This window comes from Nyctibius grandis, chromosome 4, assembly GCF_013368605.1.
Source record: "Nyctibius grandis isolate bNycGra1 chromosome 4, bNycGra1.pri, whole genome shotgun sequence".
Lineage (NCBI taxonomy): Eukaryota > Metazoa > Chordata > Aves > Nyctibiiformes > Nyctibiidae > Nyctibius > Nyctibius grandis.
In genome coordinates this window covers 91,666,396-91,685,218 of record NC_090661.1, presented here as the reverse complement: position 1 = coordinate 91,685,218, position 18,823 = coordinate 91,666,396, and the positions used below count along the sequence as shown (strand labels likewise).

The following is an 18,823-nucleotide window of genomic DNA, read 5'->3' as shown; positions in this document are numbered from 1 at the left end:
TCTGCCAGTACTGGCATGGTGTAGGTAGCTTACTCCTGCAGCTGCATGCATTTCTAATCCTGTACTGTTGAGTCCTGCCCAGAGCAGATGTGTGGGAGTGGTGTTTGGATCCTGTGGTTTTGATCAAGGTGCACAGCTGGAGTCCATAGTGCAGTGCCAGAAAGTATGGATATAAATCCATGTCTAAACTTCTCCAGCAATGAGTGGATTTGCTTCAACTGCCCCTGTCTCACCTGTTGGCTTTACAACCCCTCCTGCTGCTTCAGCTCTGCTGCATTGTGCAGCATCCATTTTTGTAGGCAAGTGGTGCTGGTCTATTAGTAGTGCTCACAGGGCTCTGGAAAGGCACTGTAAACTCCCTGGCACAGATGTCTTCCAGGCAGTCTAGTCCCCAGCTGAAGGGAGAAAAGTGGTGGGACTTGTGGAGACCTGTTGTCATCTCCTACTCTTCACAGAGTTCTGAATGCAGTCTCTCTGTTTTCCCTGCAGGTGGCAATGGTATGGATTCTGTAACAAAGAAAACGAGGCAAGAGGGATCAGAAGTTACTGAAAGACGTAAGGAGAGCTTTTTTTTTGTTTTTATGTCACACACCAAAAATCACAGAATTGGATGCCCAGTTTTGTAAGGGATTAAATGCTGACCAGAGGTCCAGAACTAAATTCTGTACCTGTCCCTGGTCTCTCTGTTGAAGTCAGAGTAAGGAATAGAATGGGCTGAGATCAGATCTTTAGAGGCATGTAGCATGACCTGATTGTTTAACCACAGATGATTGTCCTGTGGTAACATTTCCAGCTAGTAGTGCAGACATTTGGATTCTCCTCCCACCTCTGATATCAATGCCCTGCATGGCCTAGAAAATGTTATTTAGATATCTTTTTTGGCTGTGTGTAAAACAGAGGATAAGTTTCCTGCTGGTATTATGGGAATTAGCTCACAGGAAGCTAGTAAGGGGTCTGACCATGGGCTTTGCTGTTACAGCAATGACTGTGGTTCAGAAGTGCCCAGACATAATATTACTTCCGTGTTTTACAGGGATCTTGTAAAGGAAAAAAGTCTTTCATGGCAGTGATTTTCTTAGTTACTGTAGTTAGAAAGGCCTGCAAACAAACACACAGCATTGTGTGCTAATGAGACTGCGGCCCCCAAACAATGTGGTCTTAAGGGACTTTTCTTTAAATGAGTCGATCTTTGAATGAGTCCTGCTCTTCCATGGAAATTAAGTAGAATGTTGATCTTGTTTGGCTATATTAACTTGTCATTACTTCTGCACCCTTTTCTTTCCTCAGTTATTACAGAGACTGTAACAACAAGACTAACATCCTTACCACCCAGTAAGTAATTGTCAGTCATTACATTACTTCTGCTCAGTGTTCTGTTCCCCCTCCATGCTCTTTGACTGCATTATTTCCATAAGTCCCTGGGTGCAGCAGGTCTAGGTGCCAAAAGACTTGCACCCAAAGAGAACCTATTTTCAGAAATGCCTCTCCCAAAATACGTGTTAGTGGAGAGGAGCAGTATGCGGGGAGCTGTCTGGTTGTTGTCAGAAACAAAGCCGCACAGTCACTAGGTAGACCAGACTCTCCAAGGGCTTAAGCCCAGATATAGCATCTCCAGTGGTGACTGTCTCTTGGGGACAAGGGTCAAAAGTGATGGGTCTGCAGCCTCCACTGCTGCGGCTGCAGTGTACTGCAGCCCTGTCATCGAGTTGACAACAGTGAGTGAATCTTTTTGTGTAATATCTGATGCCACAGGTGATTTCAACCTCTGTAGGGAAGTACAAGTACCAAGCAGGGAAGAATCCTCCATGCTCTTTATACCACCATATTCTTGGTTAGCTTGCTGCAGCTGGCTTGGAAAGGAATTGCACTATCCTCTCATTTATGATGAGGGTTAAACAGGAGTATCCTTCAGTCCTTATATGGAGCAAAACTTGAATACAAACCTGCTGGGTCTGCAGTGTGAATGCTTATCTGCTCTGCCAAGACAGTTCACTTCAGTTCTCTACTCGGCACTGGTGAGGCCGCATCTTGAGTACTGTGTTCAGTTCTGGGCCCCGCACTTCAAGAAAGATGTTGAGGTGTTGGAGCGAGTCCAGAGGAGGGCAATCAAGCTGGTGAAGGGTCTGGAGGGTCTGACCTACGAGGAATGGCTGAGGGAGCTGGGGTTGTTTAGCCTGGAGAAGACGAGGCTCTGAGGTGACCTTATTGCAGTCTACAACTACCTGAAGGGAGGTTGTAGTGAAGTGGGAGTTGGCCTCTTCTCCCAGGCAACTAGCGATAGGACAAGAGGACACAGCCTCAAGCTTCGCCAGGGGAGGTTCAGGTTGGACATCAGGAAGAATTTCTTTACAGAAAGGGTTATTAGACATTGGAATGGGCTGCCCAGGGAGGTGGTGGAGTCACCATCTCTGGATGTGTTTAAGGAAAGACTGGACATGGCACTTAGTGCCATGGTCTAGTTGCCATGGTGGTGTAAGGGCAACAGTTGGACTCGATGATCCCTGAGGTCTCTTCCAACCTGATTGATTCTGTGATTCTGTGATATCTCACAAGACATGAAGCTATACTTGTAATTGAGTGTGAGGACAGTCTTGCAGTGTCCTTGCTCTTCTCATCTTTTACCCTGAGAGAATGTCTCATTTTGTGCTCATCTCTTCCAGAAGGAGGGAGCAGCAGTGGGCTCAAAACATCATCGAACACTGGAGGGAGTGGAGTGGAAAAGAGATCTTACACCCACAGCAGCAGCTATGTGACTTCAAGTAAGGAATGAAGACATTGCACAGTGAGGAAACAGAGAGCAAAGGCAGCATAAATGGTCTGAGGAGAGATTCAGGGCAGGGAAGTAGGATGAGCCAGAGATAACGAAAACAGGGTTTATCAAAGTGGAAGTGGCAAATACTCAAAGCAAAAGTATCCCTTCCCTAAAGCTGGATGTGAGGATGGGTGAGTAAATGGCAAAATTCCCATTTTCCACAGGGAAAACTTGATTTCAGGAGAACAACAACAAAAAATTCCATTCCCACTGTTGTTAAGAAGTCATTCGGAAACCAAATTTCCCTTATTTCAGGATTTCCAAATCACAATCTTTCTGACCATTTTTGTTCAAAAGACGGTTTTGATTAGCCTCTTTGTTGATCTCACTGAGGATAGAATACTATTAAAGAATTTCCTAGAAAATATTTTCGTATGTGTATGTCCACAGCTCTAGCACTTTGAACAGTCTGCCAGATTTTCTGGACGTGTTAAATCAGTATGTGCTGTCTACTCCATAAAAACAGTGTTCTTCTCTAACAGCATTCTTTGCCCAGCTGTTAGATTGTCATAGCAAAGGTTTCTGTAGAATAACCTTCCTAGCCAGGTTTCTGGCACACCCCTCTCTCTGTCCCCGGTGGGACAGACTGCATGTCTATCCTTGTAGAAAACATTCTCCATGCTCCAAAGGAGCTGATAAACCAAAGGGAATGAAGTGCAGTTTGGAAGCTCAACGGGGGAATTAGCCATACCCGATAGATCTGACAGACACCTCCATACCAATTAAAGGCCAGAGTGTGGAATCACTTTGCCTCAGTGCAGATGTAAAGTAACTCTAGTGAAGATGTCAGTCTAATTGTCTGGACTGGCACCAGTCTGAGAACTGAATCCAGCCCTGCAAACTCAGATGACTCTGTAGGATTGCCATCTTCCTTGTTATTTCTTTTTAGTGTGTGGAGGAAAAGAATCTGAACTTCAGTGATAATGACTTCTTGAAGTTTCACAGAGCATTTTCTACTCTCTTGCTTTCCCACTCTGCTTGCAGAATGCTTCCAACAGGGGCCTACTTGTCACAGTAGTTCTTTCTGCTGAATTAAGTGGAAAAGTTATCGAACAAAACAGGTCCTTGAAGAGGGGAAAGTCAGCAAGAAAACACTGTTGAGATCACAAGGGCACGCTCTTTTTGCAGTGATAGGTAAACAATATCCAGTCTGATCCTGCTGATCAGCATGGATATGTTGCACTTTATCACAGGGCTCCCTTTTTGCTGCACTCTGATCATACTCCAGCATTAGATTTCATGCAAGGGAATGAACACGTTAGTTATGGCCGCTCAGTTCTTTCTCCACAGCACTGATGTGAATTCAGAAGGGAAATTCTTTCCTCTGTCAAAATATAACAGCCACTAATAAGCTCCGGGCTGTCTCGGGCCTGACACACACCTCAATGTCTTCTCCAGAAAATGGACTGGCTAAGGCGTGACTAAGTGAGAGTGTGTTAGCTGCTTTGGAAGGGAAGTGGACACATCTCTGCTTTCCCTTATCGCATGAACTGCATGCTTCAGCACTTTGAGTTTGCCTTAACAATCTCCCAGTTTTTGTGGCCTATGTCATATAACACTTGAATTTACAGGTGGATCTATATCCAAACTAAAACCCAGGACCATCCAGAGCCAGATTTATTCCTGCTCAGGGAAGATGGCTCGTTCATCCCCCTAGGCCAAAACCTGCTGTCATATATGTTATTGACAAGATTTGTTTTGAAACCACAAGGTAGCCACTACTCCTCTCTGCACTGAATGCTGAGGACAGTCAAAGTTAGGCACAAGTGTGGTTCTTGCCCACCTCTGTGAGGTACCAATACAAATTTGTCCAGCTCAGAAAAGTAACATAAAGCACCCAGGGCATCCAGGATGTACATCCAGGGCATATCTTCAATTTGCTGAGGGTGTTTTGGTTTGCTTATAGGTGGAAGCGGTAGACTGAATTCATTATCATCATCCTCCGGCTACAGACAAACTCACTCTCCCAGCTCTACTCTCACCAAATCACCTGGCTCAACATTTGAAAGAAAAATCCATGTCAACCGCCATGCAACATATGAAGGTATCACAGAACATGCCATAGAGAGGAGGCAATGTGTAGTGCACTCTGAGATCACATTAATGCAGGATTGTCCCAAATAGTACAAGAATTCCATTGTGGTTTTGCTAGGAAATAAGCCATCAGGGACACATTTTAGTGATTCAGTCCTATTTATAATAATGCTCATTCCTAAAAGGAGTTGTGGCATATATTTGCTGAAAGACATTAGCAGCTCTTTCATGTAATCCTGAATAGCTCTTTTTTTAAATTGAAGTGTTTGTTGCCCACTAGGATTAGACAGTTACCAGGAAGACATGTTTTGAAACCTTTTAATGATCTTGTGCAAAGTGTTAATGAACACCTTTCTGTTCTTTGCAGGGAGCTCCAGTGCCAACTCTTCTCCTGAGTTTCCCAGAAAAGAGTTTGGTATGTTCTTTTTAGAGCTGTTGCTCTGAACATTATGGCAAGGTCATGTGAGTTGGTGACTGCGGTGTCTTTTTGCATGTTGCTGCGCCGTGCTGTACCTGTACTGCCTCTGTATGGGGCAGCCAGTGCATCTCCATGACTTTGGAGGAGTTATTTGGGATTTACATTAACAGCTGACAGCAGGGTCCCTAGCTGATACATATTCAAACAGAGGGTGCATACCGTATATCTGCTACCCTCAGCTGCTTTTGTGATGCTCCCCATATAGCATAGGACATGAACAGGGAACACGGGCATGGGATGCTTCATAACATTTCCTCCCCCGCCCCCTGCCATAGCTGGGAGAACAACTCCAGACAAGAAAGCCCAGACACTTAACATTTTGAGCCATTGCTGGCTATACTTTTCCAGTAGCTCTTTTCTAGGCTTCAACATGTTTATATGGAAAGATGAACTGGCTATCAGGTGATATATTTACACTGAACATTGTCAGCAGGTATGAGCTTGCCCTGTCCAAACTCTGAGCTGCCAATTTTCCTCAGCGCAGATGACAGTGAAACAATATGATCAGGCCGTCTTTCTGGCTCAGACAGGAGGCAGGGTCCAGGGTTTCACAGTGTCCAGCCTTGGTCGGTGGGGTAAACAGGCCTATTAGCTTCCTTTTGGCCTGTTGAAATGGGAGATCACCATCTATGAACAGCATTTATGTGTACAAAAAGAAACAGCAGTCGGTCAAGAAATGCTAACTGTGCTACTGATTCTTTAAGATACCTTATGGTCTAAAGGGGGCCTGGTAAAAACTCTAAGAGTTCAATTCCCCCAGCTGCACCCCAAGTAAAGGTTGCTGTCTGAATCTGAGCACTCTGAGCAAGATCCTTGTGTTCATTTTCCGAGAAGTCACGGGCAGTAAAGTCTAATATTGCTTTTCTCATTGCTGTTCACAGCATCTGCCTCCACAAGAGGGAGAAGCCAAAGTCGAGGTGAGTGATACTGTTCTTTAAGAAACCTCCTTTCTTTTCTCCAGTATGATTCAGGGTGTGTTAAATGGACCTATTCCTTAGCTAGAATCAACCAGTTTAAGTGTAGAGCAGTCAGATGAGGTACGTGGATTTACACCACTGCAGATGTGAACTGTTTATCTGTAAGCAATTGCTTAAACAAGCTCGGCGTAAAAATTGACCCTAGTGAAGGTCATGGTGGTTTGGACTGTGTCAGAAAGGAGGATCTACTTGAGCACCTGGACATCTGGGGGCATAGGACATAGCCTTCCATCTTGTCTGCTCACTACCATAAGCTCAGTCCATCCATGCTCTGTGACCCGCCTCTGATATATGTACACTAATTGTATTTATGTTCCTCCTACTGCAATCTATCTTGCAAACCATAAGGCCATACCCTGAAATGATCTCATGCTGGTAGTAAGGAGATGGTGAGGAAATTATGGACTTGCTGTGGTCTGTTTAGCCAGCTCACTGTAAAGCTTTGCCTTGTTTAAGTCATTCAGCTCTTCTAATAATTTATTAACAGCACTGGGGAAAGAAAGATTATATTGCTCTGTAAGAGTGTAATATCTGTTCCCAGTTGCTTGAAGAGGAAACTATAATGTCACTTTATCCAAGTTAATTTTAGCAGTGGATATAAATCAAAGTGTGCTCTTGCACACTCCTCCTGGAGAGTGTCACAGTTACCAATTATTCTACCTCAGATCTTCACAGTCTCCTCTAGCTCTCTACGTACCTAAGCTCCCAGCAGAACTAAGCCATACGTAATAAAACAGACAACAGAGAATCAGCCCCAGCTTCTCATATTACTTTAGAAAATAATTCCAATCCATCAGCTTCTCCACATGAATTTCAAAGCTGGTGTTTCTTTTATAGTGCATGCACAGTCAGATTTTATCTTGAGGAGCATGTATCACATGTCCTGGCTGGCCAGTTTGTTGTGGGTGGCAAGCTTAAAGGCTTGCCCCAACCAAATCACATTAAGTCTATAGTCCTTTGTGCTGGATGGTAAAAGTCAGTAATAAAATTGAGAACCTGCTAGGAATGTTGGCTTAAAACTGACCTGGTTACATTCAGTGAGCCAAAAGAGAAGTGAGCAGGTTGTAAGAGACTAAATAGTGTGAATTTTACCCAAGAAGTAGTAGGGAATTTGTGTATTTAGTAAGCTTCTTTCAGCTCTCTAGGTTTTTGTCCAGAAGGACAATAATAATGATTGTGATGAGTGGGAATATCAGTGTGATTGAGGACTGCATAATTAGGCCTTCTGTATGTCTGGCAGTAAAAAAGCTATTGACTTCAACCGAGACCCTCAATGAGTAAAATATAGCTCTCTGGAATTAAAAACAGCAAAATGTGGCCCCAAAACAAAAAGTCACCCAGACCAATTTACAACCAATTCACAAGGGCCATGAGCGCTGCTCAGATCAAGCAACAAGACAGCAAGATGGAACATAGACAGCAAGAAGGAAGGAATTCACTTCAGCCTAAAGATTCATTCCCAGCCCAGGGCACAAATGCATCTCACTCCATATTCATGGTCTCCTTTTTCTCTTCCCAGAGAGTGAAATACGAGTCCGACTGCAGAGCGCCTCTCCCTCTGGCAGATGTAAGTGCCATGGCTTTTATTCCACGGGAATCAGGTATAAGATAGAGGGTGTTGCTGCTCTGGGTATGTCTGCAGTGGGTGTCTTGCATGCTGTGGGTTAGATGGTGGTCTGTACTTAGTCCCAGAAATGAGGCCCTGAAGCTTTGTTATTAAGTAAGTGGCACTTCTTAAGTAAGTGGTACAACTTCATAGACACTCACAGGTAAATTCCACTGAATGGTTTAGCCAGGGCAAGATTACAGATCAATGAAATGGCTTTTGGGTGAGTCTGGACACTTGCTTTTCCTGCCAGGGACAGAGTTGGATGATGTGAAACGTTTGCTGAAAGGAAGTCGATCAGCCAGCTGCAGCCCTACTCGATCACCGTCAAGTACGCTCCCGATACCGAAAAAGGCTGTGGTGGAGACAAAGATGGTTACTGAGAGCTCTCAGTCAGGTACTTGACAGAGGACTGTTGGCAATGCTGGAGCCATTCCAAACATTATTTGCCATAAAAATACCCAGTTGCTAAGAACATCCGAGAAAGAATACATGGTCTCTGTCCCAGACAGTGGTGGCAATACAGGAAGAGGGTCAGAATGCTGGAGGGCTGTCCAGATGTTGCCCGAACATCAGCCTTCTTGAGTAGCTTTCTAGTGACTTGTCTAATTTCCATAAAAATAAGCCAGTTCCTGCTGCCACCAGCTTGAATTCAGAGGTGCTTCTGGCAGAGACAGGAGCTCTAAGCAAACATGTCTTAGAGTGATTTGATCTCTTATCTGCAAGCAAGATGGAGATAGTACTGAAAACAACATTTAGGTCAGTGTTTGATTTATTTGCCATACCACATGGTTCAGAGATCACTAGAACTTGACAATAGAAGTGGTATTTAAAATACTAAAACCAGCTTTTATTATTTATAAGCCTCACCACAGTGCTTGAGGCAGTGGTATTCACATTCACTCCACTGTCCTCCGCCAGTATCTAGGAACAAGCAATACCTTTTTTCTTGCACATGGCTCAAATCCTGTCTAAAACCGGGAATTTTAGTCCAATACACTGGTGAACCAATCAGAGCCACATGTGGGAAGCAAAAGTCATACGTCCCATGGCCCAGGAGGATTTATTAACAGAATGGCGAACTGAAGTGTTTTATTCTGGTATCATGGCATCTATAAGCAATGAAATCTCTTCAAGATATTTTGTGAATGATCATGCTATCAGGTCAATCTTTATTCCATTGGTTAAAATTTGGGTGGGCTGTAATCATCTGGTATTTGGGATCAATTATACCATATTAATCTGGAGTCATTGTGTTGGCTCCACAAGGGTAATTGAAATTTAAGGCAGATGAAGTTGTTTGCCATGTAAACCTGCAATGGTTTACAGGTAAACCACAAGCCTGGTCTCATTGAAAACCACTTCTGTCTGTTTGTTTTTTTACAGTGGCAGGGACATATGATACAACCATACTGAATACTGCCCTCCCTTCATACATGTGGTCCTCCACTCTGCCTGCTGGGTCTTCCCTTGGTGGATACCATAACAGCTCTTCCTTGATCAATGCTATGTCTCACTCCACAGGATCAGGTATGCTCCCTGGACCACCCAGGCTTGAATGATGTAACTCCATACTAAAACTGGGTCAACAGCAATGCTTTTTTTTTTGCACAGCAAGAACTAAAATGATGCAAGAATTGAGATGGCAGGGGATATGCTTGCATTTTCTCTGGTTTTCTGTAACTTGGTGCTCTCTCCTTCTACACTGACTGTATTTGAAAATCCTTCTTTGTGAGGATCTATTGTCCCGACTGCCTGATCTGTCGCTAAACTTTGATGATAGCTTTATCAGTGAGGTCAGGCTCACATTCCCTGTCAAAACTAGTTTTAGAGTCTAGTTAACATTGGATTATCCTGTCCCACTGTAAGAACAACTGAGCCTAACCCTTCAGTCCTCATACACTAAAGATGGAATCAGTAAGTGTTGAGTGTGATTATACCTTTTAAGGCCCACTTGTAAATGCCAGGGATGCTGCATTTCCCAGCTGCAGAGAAAAAACACGGGAAGCTTTATGATAGCATACTATTAAAAGCTTTGCTTTCTCACAGTGTCTCATGTGTGCAACTTGTCTGATGTAGGATTTTCTCCTTTGTCAGTTCAGTAAAAGAGTGGTTTGGTGTCACAGTTTTCAAGATTTTTCCTCTGTGCGGTTATTGTGCGTTTTCACTAACTGCATTTCCAAGTGACTCTGACTCTTAATTTCTGTGACTGTGCCACTGACCTTCGGGGGCTGAATTTCCTATTCCAAAGAAGTAATAACATTTCACTTCCTCTTTTTGCAGTTTTTGGTGTTCCAAATAACCTGGCTCCCAGCAATCATACTCTGAACGCAGGCCTGAGCACTTCCTCTACAGGTCAGATTTTTCTCTTCTTCCCTTCACACTTTCACAGCGCCACAGTCTTGGCAGACATGTACAATGGAGTAATACCTATATCACTCTGGTTTCCCTCTGTTCCTCATCTCGGTGTCAGCAGCTTGTCTGTGAACCCCAGTAATTCTTTGGTTATGGTGGGTTTATTCTGAGTCAGCCCTGTATAGCTGGTGTTAACTCCTGACTATTTTTATCTGTGAGGCAGGGAAAACTAGAGATTGTCCAAGGAGAATAATTTGTCTTTTGAAAGACACCTATTAGGCCAGCCTATTTCTTCCCTAGAACAACTCAGGGTAATTCCTTAAAAAATAAACTCATGTATCTTAATCCATACAGACCCACTGGTCCTCTGTCAGTTCTTCCTGTGATTTCCCTTTTCTTCACCTGGCTCATGACTTCTGGCACACTCTCTTCAATGTCACTAAACCACTTCTCTTGCTTTCACAGTCACACAGCACAGTGCCATCGTGCAGGGTCTCTGACCGGGCCTGCAGAGAGAGCAGGAGGTGTGCACTAATATTCACACACTGGTTCTGGCACCAAAGGTGCCACCTTCCAAGCAGTTTGCTTCTCTCTGGACAGTACTTTGACACATGCTGTGTGCAGTTATCTCCTTAAATTTCCCTTAGTCAAACCAAGCCAGTTTTCTGAATTTACCTTTTTCCCCAGTGCCTCACCTGCAGAAATGTCAATGCAGCCATGAGAGTGGCCATGCAATCTAACTGGAGATAATGTTTTAAAATGGTCACCGTTACTGTCCTGGGCCAACAATAACTTATACAGCAAAATGATCAAAGGAGAAAAACATTTTGTAAGGAAGATCTTTGAACAGAAATGCTTAGGCCTGTGATGCCTCCAGCTAGCTGGCGAAATTTCTTGGGAGAGGTCGTCATTATTATCATTGGTTTTGTTTTGGTTTTAGCCAGAATACCACTTGTACTGCAGGACTTCTATAATCCCCTTTGCAATTTTTTTCTTTGCAGTGTTTGGAGTTCAAAACAACCTATCTCCAGGCTCTTCCACCCTGACCCAGAATGCTACTGCAGCCTCCGCAGGTCAGCAACAATTTAAGCCTAGAGAAAGTGTGAGGATCACCAATGTGTGCTGCCTTCTCCCACCTTTTCTGTAGTGACTAGAAAGTTCATATTGACAGAGGCTACTTCATTACCATCTTCTTGTACGGAGCAGTGTGGTATGAGGGGATATTGAGGGACATTGAGGAACATTTGCTCTGCTTTGCATGGACAGGAACAGCTCCCAGTGCCTATGCAAGCACTAGAGATTTTCTTGCTGGGAAAGCCCTTGATTGTTTGAGTTGTCCTAGGTACCCTGAATGAGAGAAGATTTTTTAAATGGTGTGCAGCCCAAGGCTGGTGTGCGTAGGTACCTTGTTATTCTTCATCTCTTTCATTCTCAAATTTCTTCATTGCAGCGTATGGGATGAAGAACACTTCTCAGAGCAACACCGTGGCAAGTACTGGTGTATCTGCCTCAGCAGGTGAGTGTGTCATTCATGTTTAGGCATGGCCTTGTACAAGCATATCATGATAAAAAGGAGTTAGAGATTCAGCCAGCTGGGTGACACTAACACCTGGTTCCTCAGGAGCATGACCTATCACTAGTCAAGCCTCCCACTAGTACCTTTCTGAAAAGAAAGCAAATGAGCCAGAAGCTAAGAATGAGCAAATGAGCAAATGAGCTGGTCTGATTCAGATCTCCCCCACTTTGTGGTAACTCCGATGATTTAATTGCAGCTCTTTCTGCTCAACAGGCAGGTAACTGGATAGAACATCACACATGTGAAATTGTGCTTCATTTGAAGCCAAAACATTGGCAAGGTTGCTCTTAAACATCATTTTGCAGTAGTACCAGCCTCAACTACTCAAAAATCAAGGAATTGACTTATACGTGATCGGATTTTTTTTAATGAGAGATGTTGAGGTCTTTCTACTGGCCTTTCATCCTTGAATGGTTGGGATTGATCTTCTCCAGCTTTTTTCTGCAACTCTGAAAGCTAGAAATTAGTCTTTTATATTTTGTGTAAGGGAATGTCCTGGTTTGGACTAAAACAGAACCAATTTTCCTTTCAGTGATTTTTCCTTTCAGTTAAATAATAGCCAGCCCAGCTTTAAACCATGACAGATAATCCAAGTTTCTTTTGTAATCCAAGGACTCCCAAAGATGAGGCTTAAAAATAGATGTAAATACCACAGAAGTTATGATAACATTTCTAAGACAGGTTTACTCCAGGTTTGTGCCAGAGTAATGGAGTAATACCATTCTGGTTATCTTGATTTTCAATGTTGTGTCAATTTTTGTGCAAATTCAGATTTGTACACCATTCCAGTCATACTTGATACTGCTTAATGGCAGAAGGGTGAACCACACTGATGTTTTTGAGCCTTGTTTGGCCTGTGCCCAACCTCAGTAAGCTACAGTTCAATTCCTCATAACCATGCCTGGCTCCCAAGGATGTGGAGTGCTTTGTTCTTGACAGAGTAGTCTGCTAAAGGTGCTTCTCAGCTTCAGGGGCTCTGATGCCCCTTGAACGTCTCTCTCAGATTGAGTTTCTATGATTCTGTAGTGTGTTTGAGAAGTGAAGTGGTCATTGAGCAAATAAAAGATTTCTAGATGTGATTGAATTCCAGATGCTCTCCATTTCTGGTAACAGTTGCTTCCCTGCTAGTGAAATACACATCTCTCAAGAAATCTAATGACATGCACCGCTCTCCTCTTAACTTCAGTGACCAGTATGTCTCTTACAGGGTGTTTATAGTAGTGGCAACCCCCAATCACAACAGGACTAATCTATTTTAATGAACAGAAGTGTTACAGCTTGTTGTTATGACTCACTGGCCCACACTCATCTCCTCCTCTTTCTCATTCTGTACCAATATTCCAGGGGGAACAGTTCTGAGCTCCCAGGGAGATGACATTCTGCACAAAGACTGTAAATTCCTGCTGCTGGAGAAGGAGAACACCCCAGCAAAGAAGGAGATGGAGCTCTTGATCATGACAAAGGACAGTGGCAAGGTCTTTAGTGCCTCTACCACTGGCCTTAATGGAGGTAACTTCTCTTTTTTCGGGACATATGGGCATGCTGAGGGCAGAGAAATGGAGACTGATCATAGGGGGAGTTCAGAGTTCAGGACACTGCACCTGACTCAAATACCTGCAAGCCAAACAAGAAGCTCTGGCAGACAGTTAGCCTTTAACCATGGCAGCTGCAATCTAGGTATAGCTTTTGCATTTCAAGCTCCAGAGTGTGCCTTGGAACATTTCACAAAGCTCAGGAGCTTTGAAAGCAAAAACTAGATCTAGTTTAAACAGGCAGAGCTATTGTGGCTTCCCAGTAAAAAACATGCCTTTTGCCAATGAAAGAAGATAGGCCTGGTTGAACTTCCAGTGTAATGTTTTTAATTATATTCGGTTCCTGTTGAGGATCCTTTGAAGAAGACACCTTGAAGAAAGAGAAGCAGGGATTTTCCTCCTCTTATGCTATAGATACTGGCCTAAAGTCAGATGCAAATGGTAAGAGTTTGTCCCTGTGGCAATTAAATAGAACTTTTTCCTTCTGCCTCCATTGCTACCTCCCCATTGCAAGCCCATGCTCTAAGTTTGTTTATGCACAGAAAGACTGTTAAAATCTCTTTTACTGCTGTTAAAACAGGAGGACTGAAATCTGTGCCAACAAGGGACAAAGCAACTTACGCAGGTAGGTGCTGTGATTCTGACTTTCATTGGAGGGAGCACCGAAGCACAGTATACAAAAAAGCAATAGTTCTTGAGTGACATGAGTGATCTCCGTGCAATGACATCAGAGGGAAGGCATGCTCAGGAGGCTATTCTGTCTGTAATGAGCAGAGCACACACCAGAGAAATTGGTACCAGTGATTTGATTGTGAATGAGTGGGCATTTGGGGTATTTTTTTCTTGCTGGAGAAAATCAGATAGCTGACAGTACAGCTGCATCCTGCTACCAGGACAGATTTATGGGGAGGAGAGGGTTCAGACAGACTATGCTGGCTGTTGCTGGCATTTATGTCTCAAAACTGTACAAAAAATTGACCCTAAGGGGATCACGTTTTTCAGCTGTTATTTTAAAAAACACTGAGTGTTGTCCCCTGTTGGAATTCCCATTGGGAATGCTGTTCCCGGCTTCTACAGGGACTAGAATTACACCCACCGTGTGCAGAATAGGCTGTAAAGATTTTTCTCCATAGCCCTTTGTATAATGGATCAGACCTTGGTGTTCTTATTCTCAAGAGATTCTTGACTCTGAATTCAAGGAACTCTTCATTAACCAGGAGACTGCCCCTTCCCTCTTCCAGAAATACGAAATGGTGATGTGGGGGGTGCAGTCGGATCAGCACCATCCTGGTGTCCCTGTGGTTCCTGCTGTAGCTGGTGGAAATGGCTCCTGGGTTTGCTTCTGGCTTGGTTGCTTCTCCTTGGATTGCTTTTTGGACTCATTGCACTGGGTAAGAAATAACTGAAGAACAAAATGTTGAATGGGATAGAAAGACAAGCAGAAGGTGTAAGCTGGCAAAGAGGCCAAGTTCCAGAGATATCAATCCAGACAACTGAGGAGGAGCACATTCAGCTTGGTGGTGACTGTCACTAAGATATTACAAATGGACAGAAAGAATGGATAAGGAATATAAACCTTTGATGAGCGGTTATATAGTCTTGGGGGGAGTAGGATAGGAAAACTCCTGAAATCTGAGGTCTTATTTCTCAGAGACTAACAGATTCCAAAGTAGTCATTTAAACTCCAGATATCTCTGCTAGAAAAAAGATACAAAGAATAATCCTGCAAAACGTAGTGGCTGTAGCTGTTTGACTCAGTGTTGCCTTGTCCCTGCTATTAGAAGCAGGTATTTCAGGCATGTGTCTGTGGCAGCTTGTTTCCTACCATTTTACTCTAACCTTCCAGCGGAAGAAGTGAGAAAGCTGAAATCTCGTGTGGAAAACCTGGAAAAAATCAATGGCGGCCTCCTGACAATTAATGAAGGGAATTCAAAAATAGAAAAGTCTGTTTCAAGAGTAGACTTTCTTCATGGTATTTCACCCTCCTCAACCTTCCCTTATGAAAACGAAGAGTCAGTTTGGTTGATGGTGAAGAACAGACTGAACAAGGAAGTAGAACGAGGTGAGAAGAGTCAATGCCTGTGATGCTGCATGAGACCAGATTATTTAAAGGGGAGTGGGAGGATTTGATTGCCCAAAGGCCTAAAGACCAGGGCTTTTAGAGTGCAGTGAAGTCTGTCAAAAATAGTCCCCTCACCTGTCCTCACAGACAGGCTGTGCTGGAGCTCAGAATGCTGCCACTAACACTGATGGTGCATCCCTTAAAGCTAGCAGAAAAGGGAGAAGAAAGGGGGTTGTGGACAAGCATCCTGTGCAGAGGATGTACCATGTTTGCTGTAGCAAGTGAGTTTTCTATTTTGAAAAAACTACACAGAAAAATGAACCCACACCTTATTTCTCATGCTGCTTTTGTTAGCAAGGGAAAGGTGATTTACTTCTGTTTAGCAGATGATGGAAATAGGTTAAGAACAGAGGAGCCTACATTCTCCCATCTTCAGAAATTTCACGGATTTGTGAAAGCAAATTTGCTGAGGAAACTCTACTTACAAAGCCATGCTATGCTTGCTAGCCTGTGCTGCCTGCAGCCTCAAAATCCAAATAGAAGGATGCTTGTACATGAAGCAAGTAGCTATTCTGTTGTGTAATACACTCTAACAGCCCCTTCACTTCCTGTTACAGGCTACTTCCGAGGGGAGAGAGGAGAACCTGGTGAGAAAGGTACAGCCATATAGTCCTTCTCTTCCCCTGTCCTGTTCCTTGGCTCTGACAATGCACAAGTTTGGGGTGGTTGTTGCTACAAGGGGCAACTGGCAGTGAGAACTATGAAGCTGGTTTATACTTGAACAAAAAGAGTGTAAAACTAGTTTCCCACTTAAACTGTAGAGGGCCTGATCCCATGCAGAACTAATACAGGAGGCCAAATCTTGCACTGTGCCGGTGTGAAAGGCCAGATGCTGTTTGCCACTAGTGGGACGGGTCTGATCCTGCACTATTCAAGTGTGAAGTGTTCCTGTTCACCCATAAATCCTTCATGTTTCGTTGAAGGTGGGAAAGCAATTAGAAAAACAAAATGAATGAGTAATCATTGGAAATATCTCCAGGATCTCTCCTGATTGATTGTATTTTTTTTATTTCTTTTCTAAGGTGACATGGGAATGCAAGGTCCCAGAGGTGAGTCTGGAGTTACCTGCTTTCTCAGGTAGATTGGCAGCCTGACATAGGGCCTGGGTAGCAGATGGATTTTTGTTACTCCAGGAGTTAGAGAGGCTGATGCATTCTATAGTTAAGAGATTGTTGTGGTTGGGTTTTTTTGCTCTTCTTCTGGGCAAAGACAATTTTCAAGTTCACAGTAGAAGAGAAAACAGATCTCACTTTGAATCTAGAAACTTCTTTCACCTGGATGAAAGTCATTCCTGAAGCCAAGCTCTACCTGGTTTAATCACAAAGTACTTCAGAGGATTTTGCATGGTACAAATGATTCAGTCCATTGCATAAATACAAGGGGGCCAATGTGGCATTGCTGGAGACGGTAGAACTTGTAAACATGCCAGGAACATAAACTCGTTTTTATGGGGGGTGAAGGTCAGCCAAAGTGACAAAGACGGAAGACCTATTCCCCACTGACTGTCTATTTCTTTTTCCCTACAGGAGAACGAGGACTTCCTGGTATCCCAGGTGGGTGGTAGTACAGTTCCCCTTTGAGAGAGGACATTTAGTGACATTACTGTAGGCAAGAGCAAATTTTGCACTGCAAACCTAGCTCGAGGTGGTTCTCTAAAGAGTTAATATTTAGCATAGACTAGGTCACTTGATTAATACCTTGGTGCTGAGCTACAGACACAGCTCAGAGACTTGGTTACAAGCAAGGCCTCAGCCTGACTTCCACTTAGTTCAACATGCCTAATTTGAGGGTGTAAAAATCCCAGTCTACCTTTGAAAGAGTCCCGCAGCTGCATAAGTACTTAGCCCAACTTCCTTGTGCTCTTATATGTATTGTGTTATTCTAAAGACATCCCTGTTCAATTACCCACCTTCCAAGTAATATATTCTTTACCTCAGCTGGTGAATCCCTCCAGGCTTCAGGTTCCCCTAATTTGCATGTTATTCTTTCATGGTACACAGACAAGGACTCCAAACATTTGTTGTGTTTTTCTTTCCAGGCATTCCTGGTCCAATTGGGCACCAAGGACCAGAAGGACCGAAAGGACAGAAAGGCAGCATGGGTAAGCATCTCTTATCAATGCTGTGAGTCTCTCACACCTGATTGACACATGGCATGGGAATACACACATCATTGCCTTCCCTCATGGAGGTGGCCATGGATCCTCTTGCCCAAGGCCTCCCATGAAGACATCTTTTTTTACAAGGCAGTTGTTTCCTACAGGTGAACCTGGCATGGAAGGTCCCATGGGACAAAGAGGTCGAGAAGGGCTACCAGGGCCTCGAGGGGAGCCTGGACCACCTGGATTTGGAGAAAAAGGAGACAGAGGTAGGAACTAGGTGTCCTGTTCTTGGATAAAGCAGAAATGGACAAAAGCTAGAGTTTGATCCCAATATATAAAATACCTCAGTGATAGAATTTGATTTGATTATTCAAATCCAGATTTCATTTTAGACATTTCCCAGCACAGACAAATCTGGCCTAAGGGATTTTTTTTTGCCAAACTTACAATGGGTAAGCAAGGGTTGTTTTGTTTTGCCAGGTCTCACAGTCAGGTTTGAGTTTGGCAGAACCAAAACCGCTTAGTGTCAAGGTCATCTTCTTCCCTGTTATCCAAGTCATCAAAGCTGGGGGATTTGTCTTGCTCATCCTAAAGCCCAGTGAGATGACATTTTTGTCTTGGACAACACATGCTTATTTGGGTGTTCTGAACTGACCAGCAGATTATTCATGACACTTGCCAGAGAAAGAATAACAGGAGGTGGGATAATGGAAAAATGGGATCACAATTGTATTCTACAGTTTCTATTCATGCTCTTATTCTGCAGGTGGTGTTGGTGAGCCAGGTCCTCCAGGGCCACCTGGTCCCCCAGGTTCTGTTGGCCTTAAAGGTAAATATGAAGATGAACAGAGAGAGCCTAGCAGACTGGTTAAGAGTAAATGAGCACTCTAGCCTTCCTGTTTCACTTGTGTTGCACTGCAGTAATAAGAAAAGTGAACTAATGGTCCTCATTTTAGATCAAATTTACTTTGGTAGGTTGTCTTCATTTAGCCCGCACCCAGGGCTAAACCATAGCAGTTTTTCTATCACCCAATATCCCTTCCCCAAATGAGGAAGGAAATTGGGAAAAAGAGAGGGAGACTCATGGGATGAAGTTAACCAGATTTAATGAAATAAAGAAAATCAATATAAATGACAACACAAAAAAAGACAACAGTATACTCATCCACAGATCACTGGTGGGTTGCTCCAGGAATCACAGCAAGAAAGAGGGAGGAGAGGCAAGGAGAG

At 43.6% G+C, this 18,823-nt stretch overlaps 1 protein-coding gene across 1 annotated transcript in view; it reads left to right on the top strand.

Moving 5' to 3' along the window:
• The first annotated feature begins 500 nt into the window (after positions 1-500).
• The window catches only part of COL17A1 (collagen type XVII alpha 1 chain), a 37,668-nt gene continuing 19,345 nt past the window's right edge, over positions 501-18,823 (top strand). The window contains exons 1-23 of the mRNA XM_068399009.1: positions 501-555; positions 1,288-1,332; positions 2,661-2,759; positions 4,719-4,856; positions 5,214-5,261; positions 6,206-6,241; positions 7,821-7,868; positions 8,161-8,304; positions 9,294-9,437; positions 10,191-10,262; positions 11,264-11,335; positions 11,713-11,778; positions 13,183-13,347; positions 13,722-13,811; positions 13,951-13,995; positions 14,612-14,761; positions 15,217-15,432; positions 16,050-16,088; positions 16,515-16,541; positions 17,019-17,045; positions 17,531-17,593; positions 17,755-17,859; positions 18,360-18,422. Coding sequence (XP_068255110.1) covers positions 501-555; positions 1,288-1,332; positions 2,661-2,759; positions 4,719-4,856; positions 5,214-5,261; positions 6,206-6,241; positions 7,821-7,868; positions 8,161-8,304; positions 9,294-9,437; positions 10,191-10,262; positions 11,264-11,335; positions 11,713-11,778; positions 13,183-13,347; positions 13,722-13,811; positions 13,951-13,995; positions 14,612-14,761; positions 15,217-15,432; positions 16,050-16,088; positions 16,515-16,541; positions 17,019-17,045; positions 17,531-17,593; positions 17,755-17,859; positions 18,360-18,422 — 1,957 coding nt within the window. The remainder of the gene's footprint in view (positions 556-1,287; positions 1,333-2,660; positions 2,760-4,718; positions 4,857-5,213; positions 5,262-6,205; positions 6,242-7,820; positions 7,869-8,160; positions 8,305-9,293; positions 9,438-10,190; positions 10,263-11,263; positions 11,336-11,712; positions 11,779-13,182; positions 13,348-13,721; positions 13,812-13,950; positions 13,996-14,611; positions 14,762-15,216; positions 15,433-16,049; positions 16,089-16,514; positions 16,542-17,018; positions 17,046-17,530; positions 17,594-17,754; positions 17,860-18,359; positions 18,423-18,823) is intronic.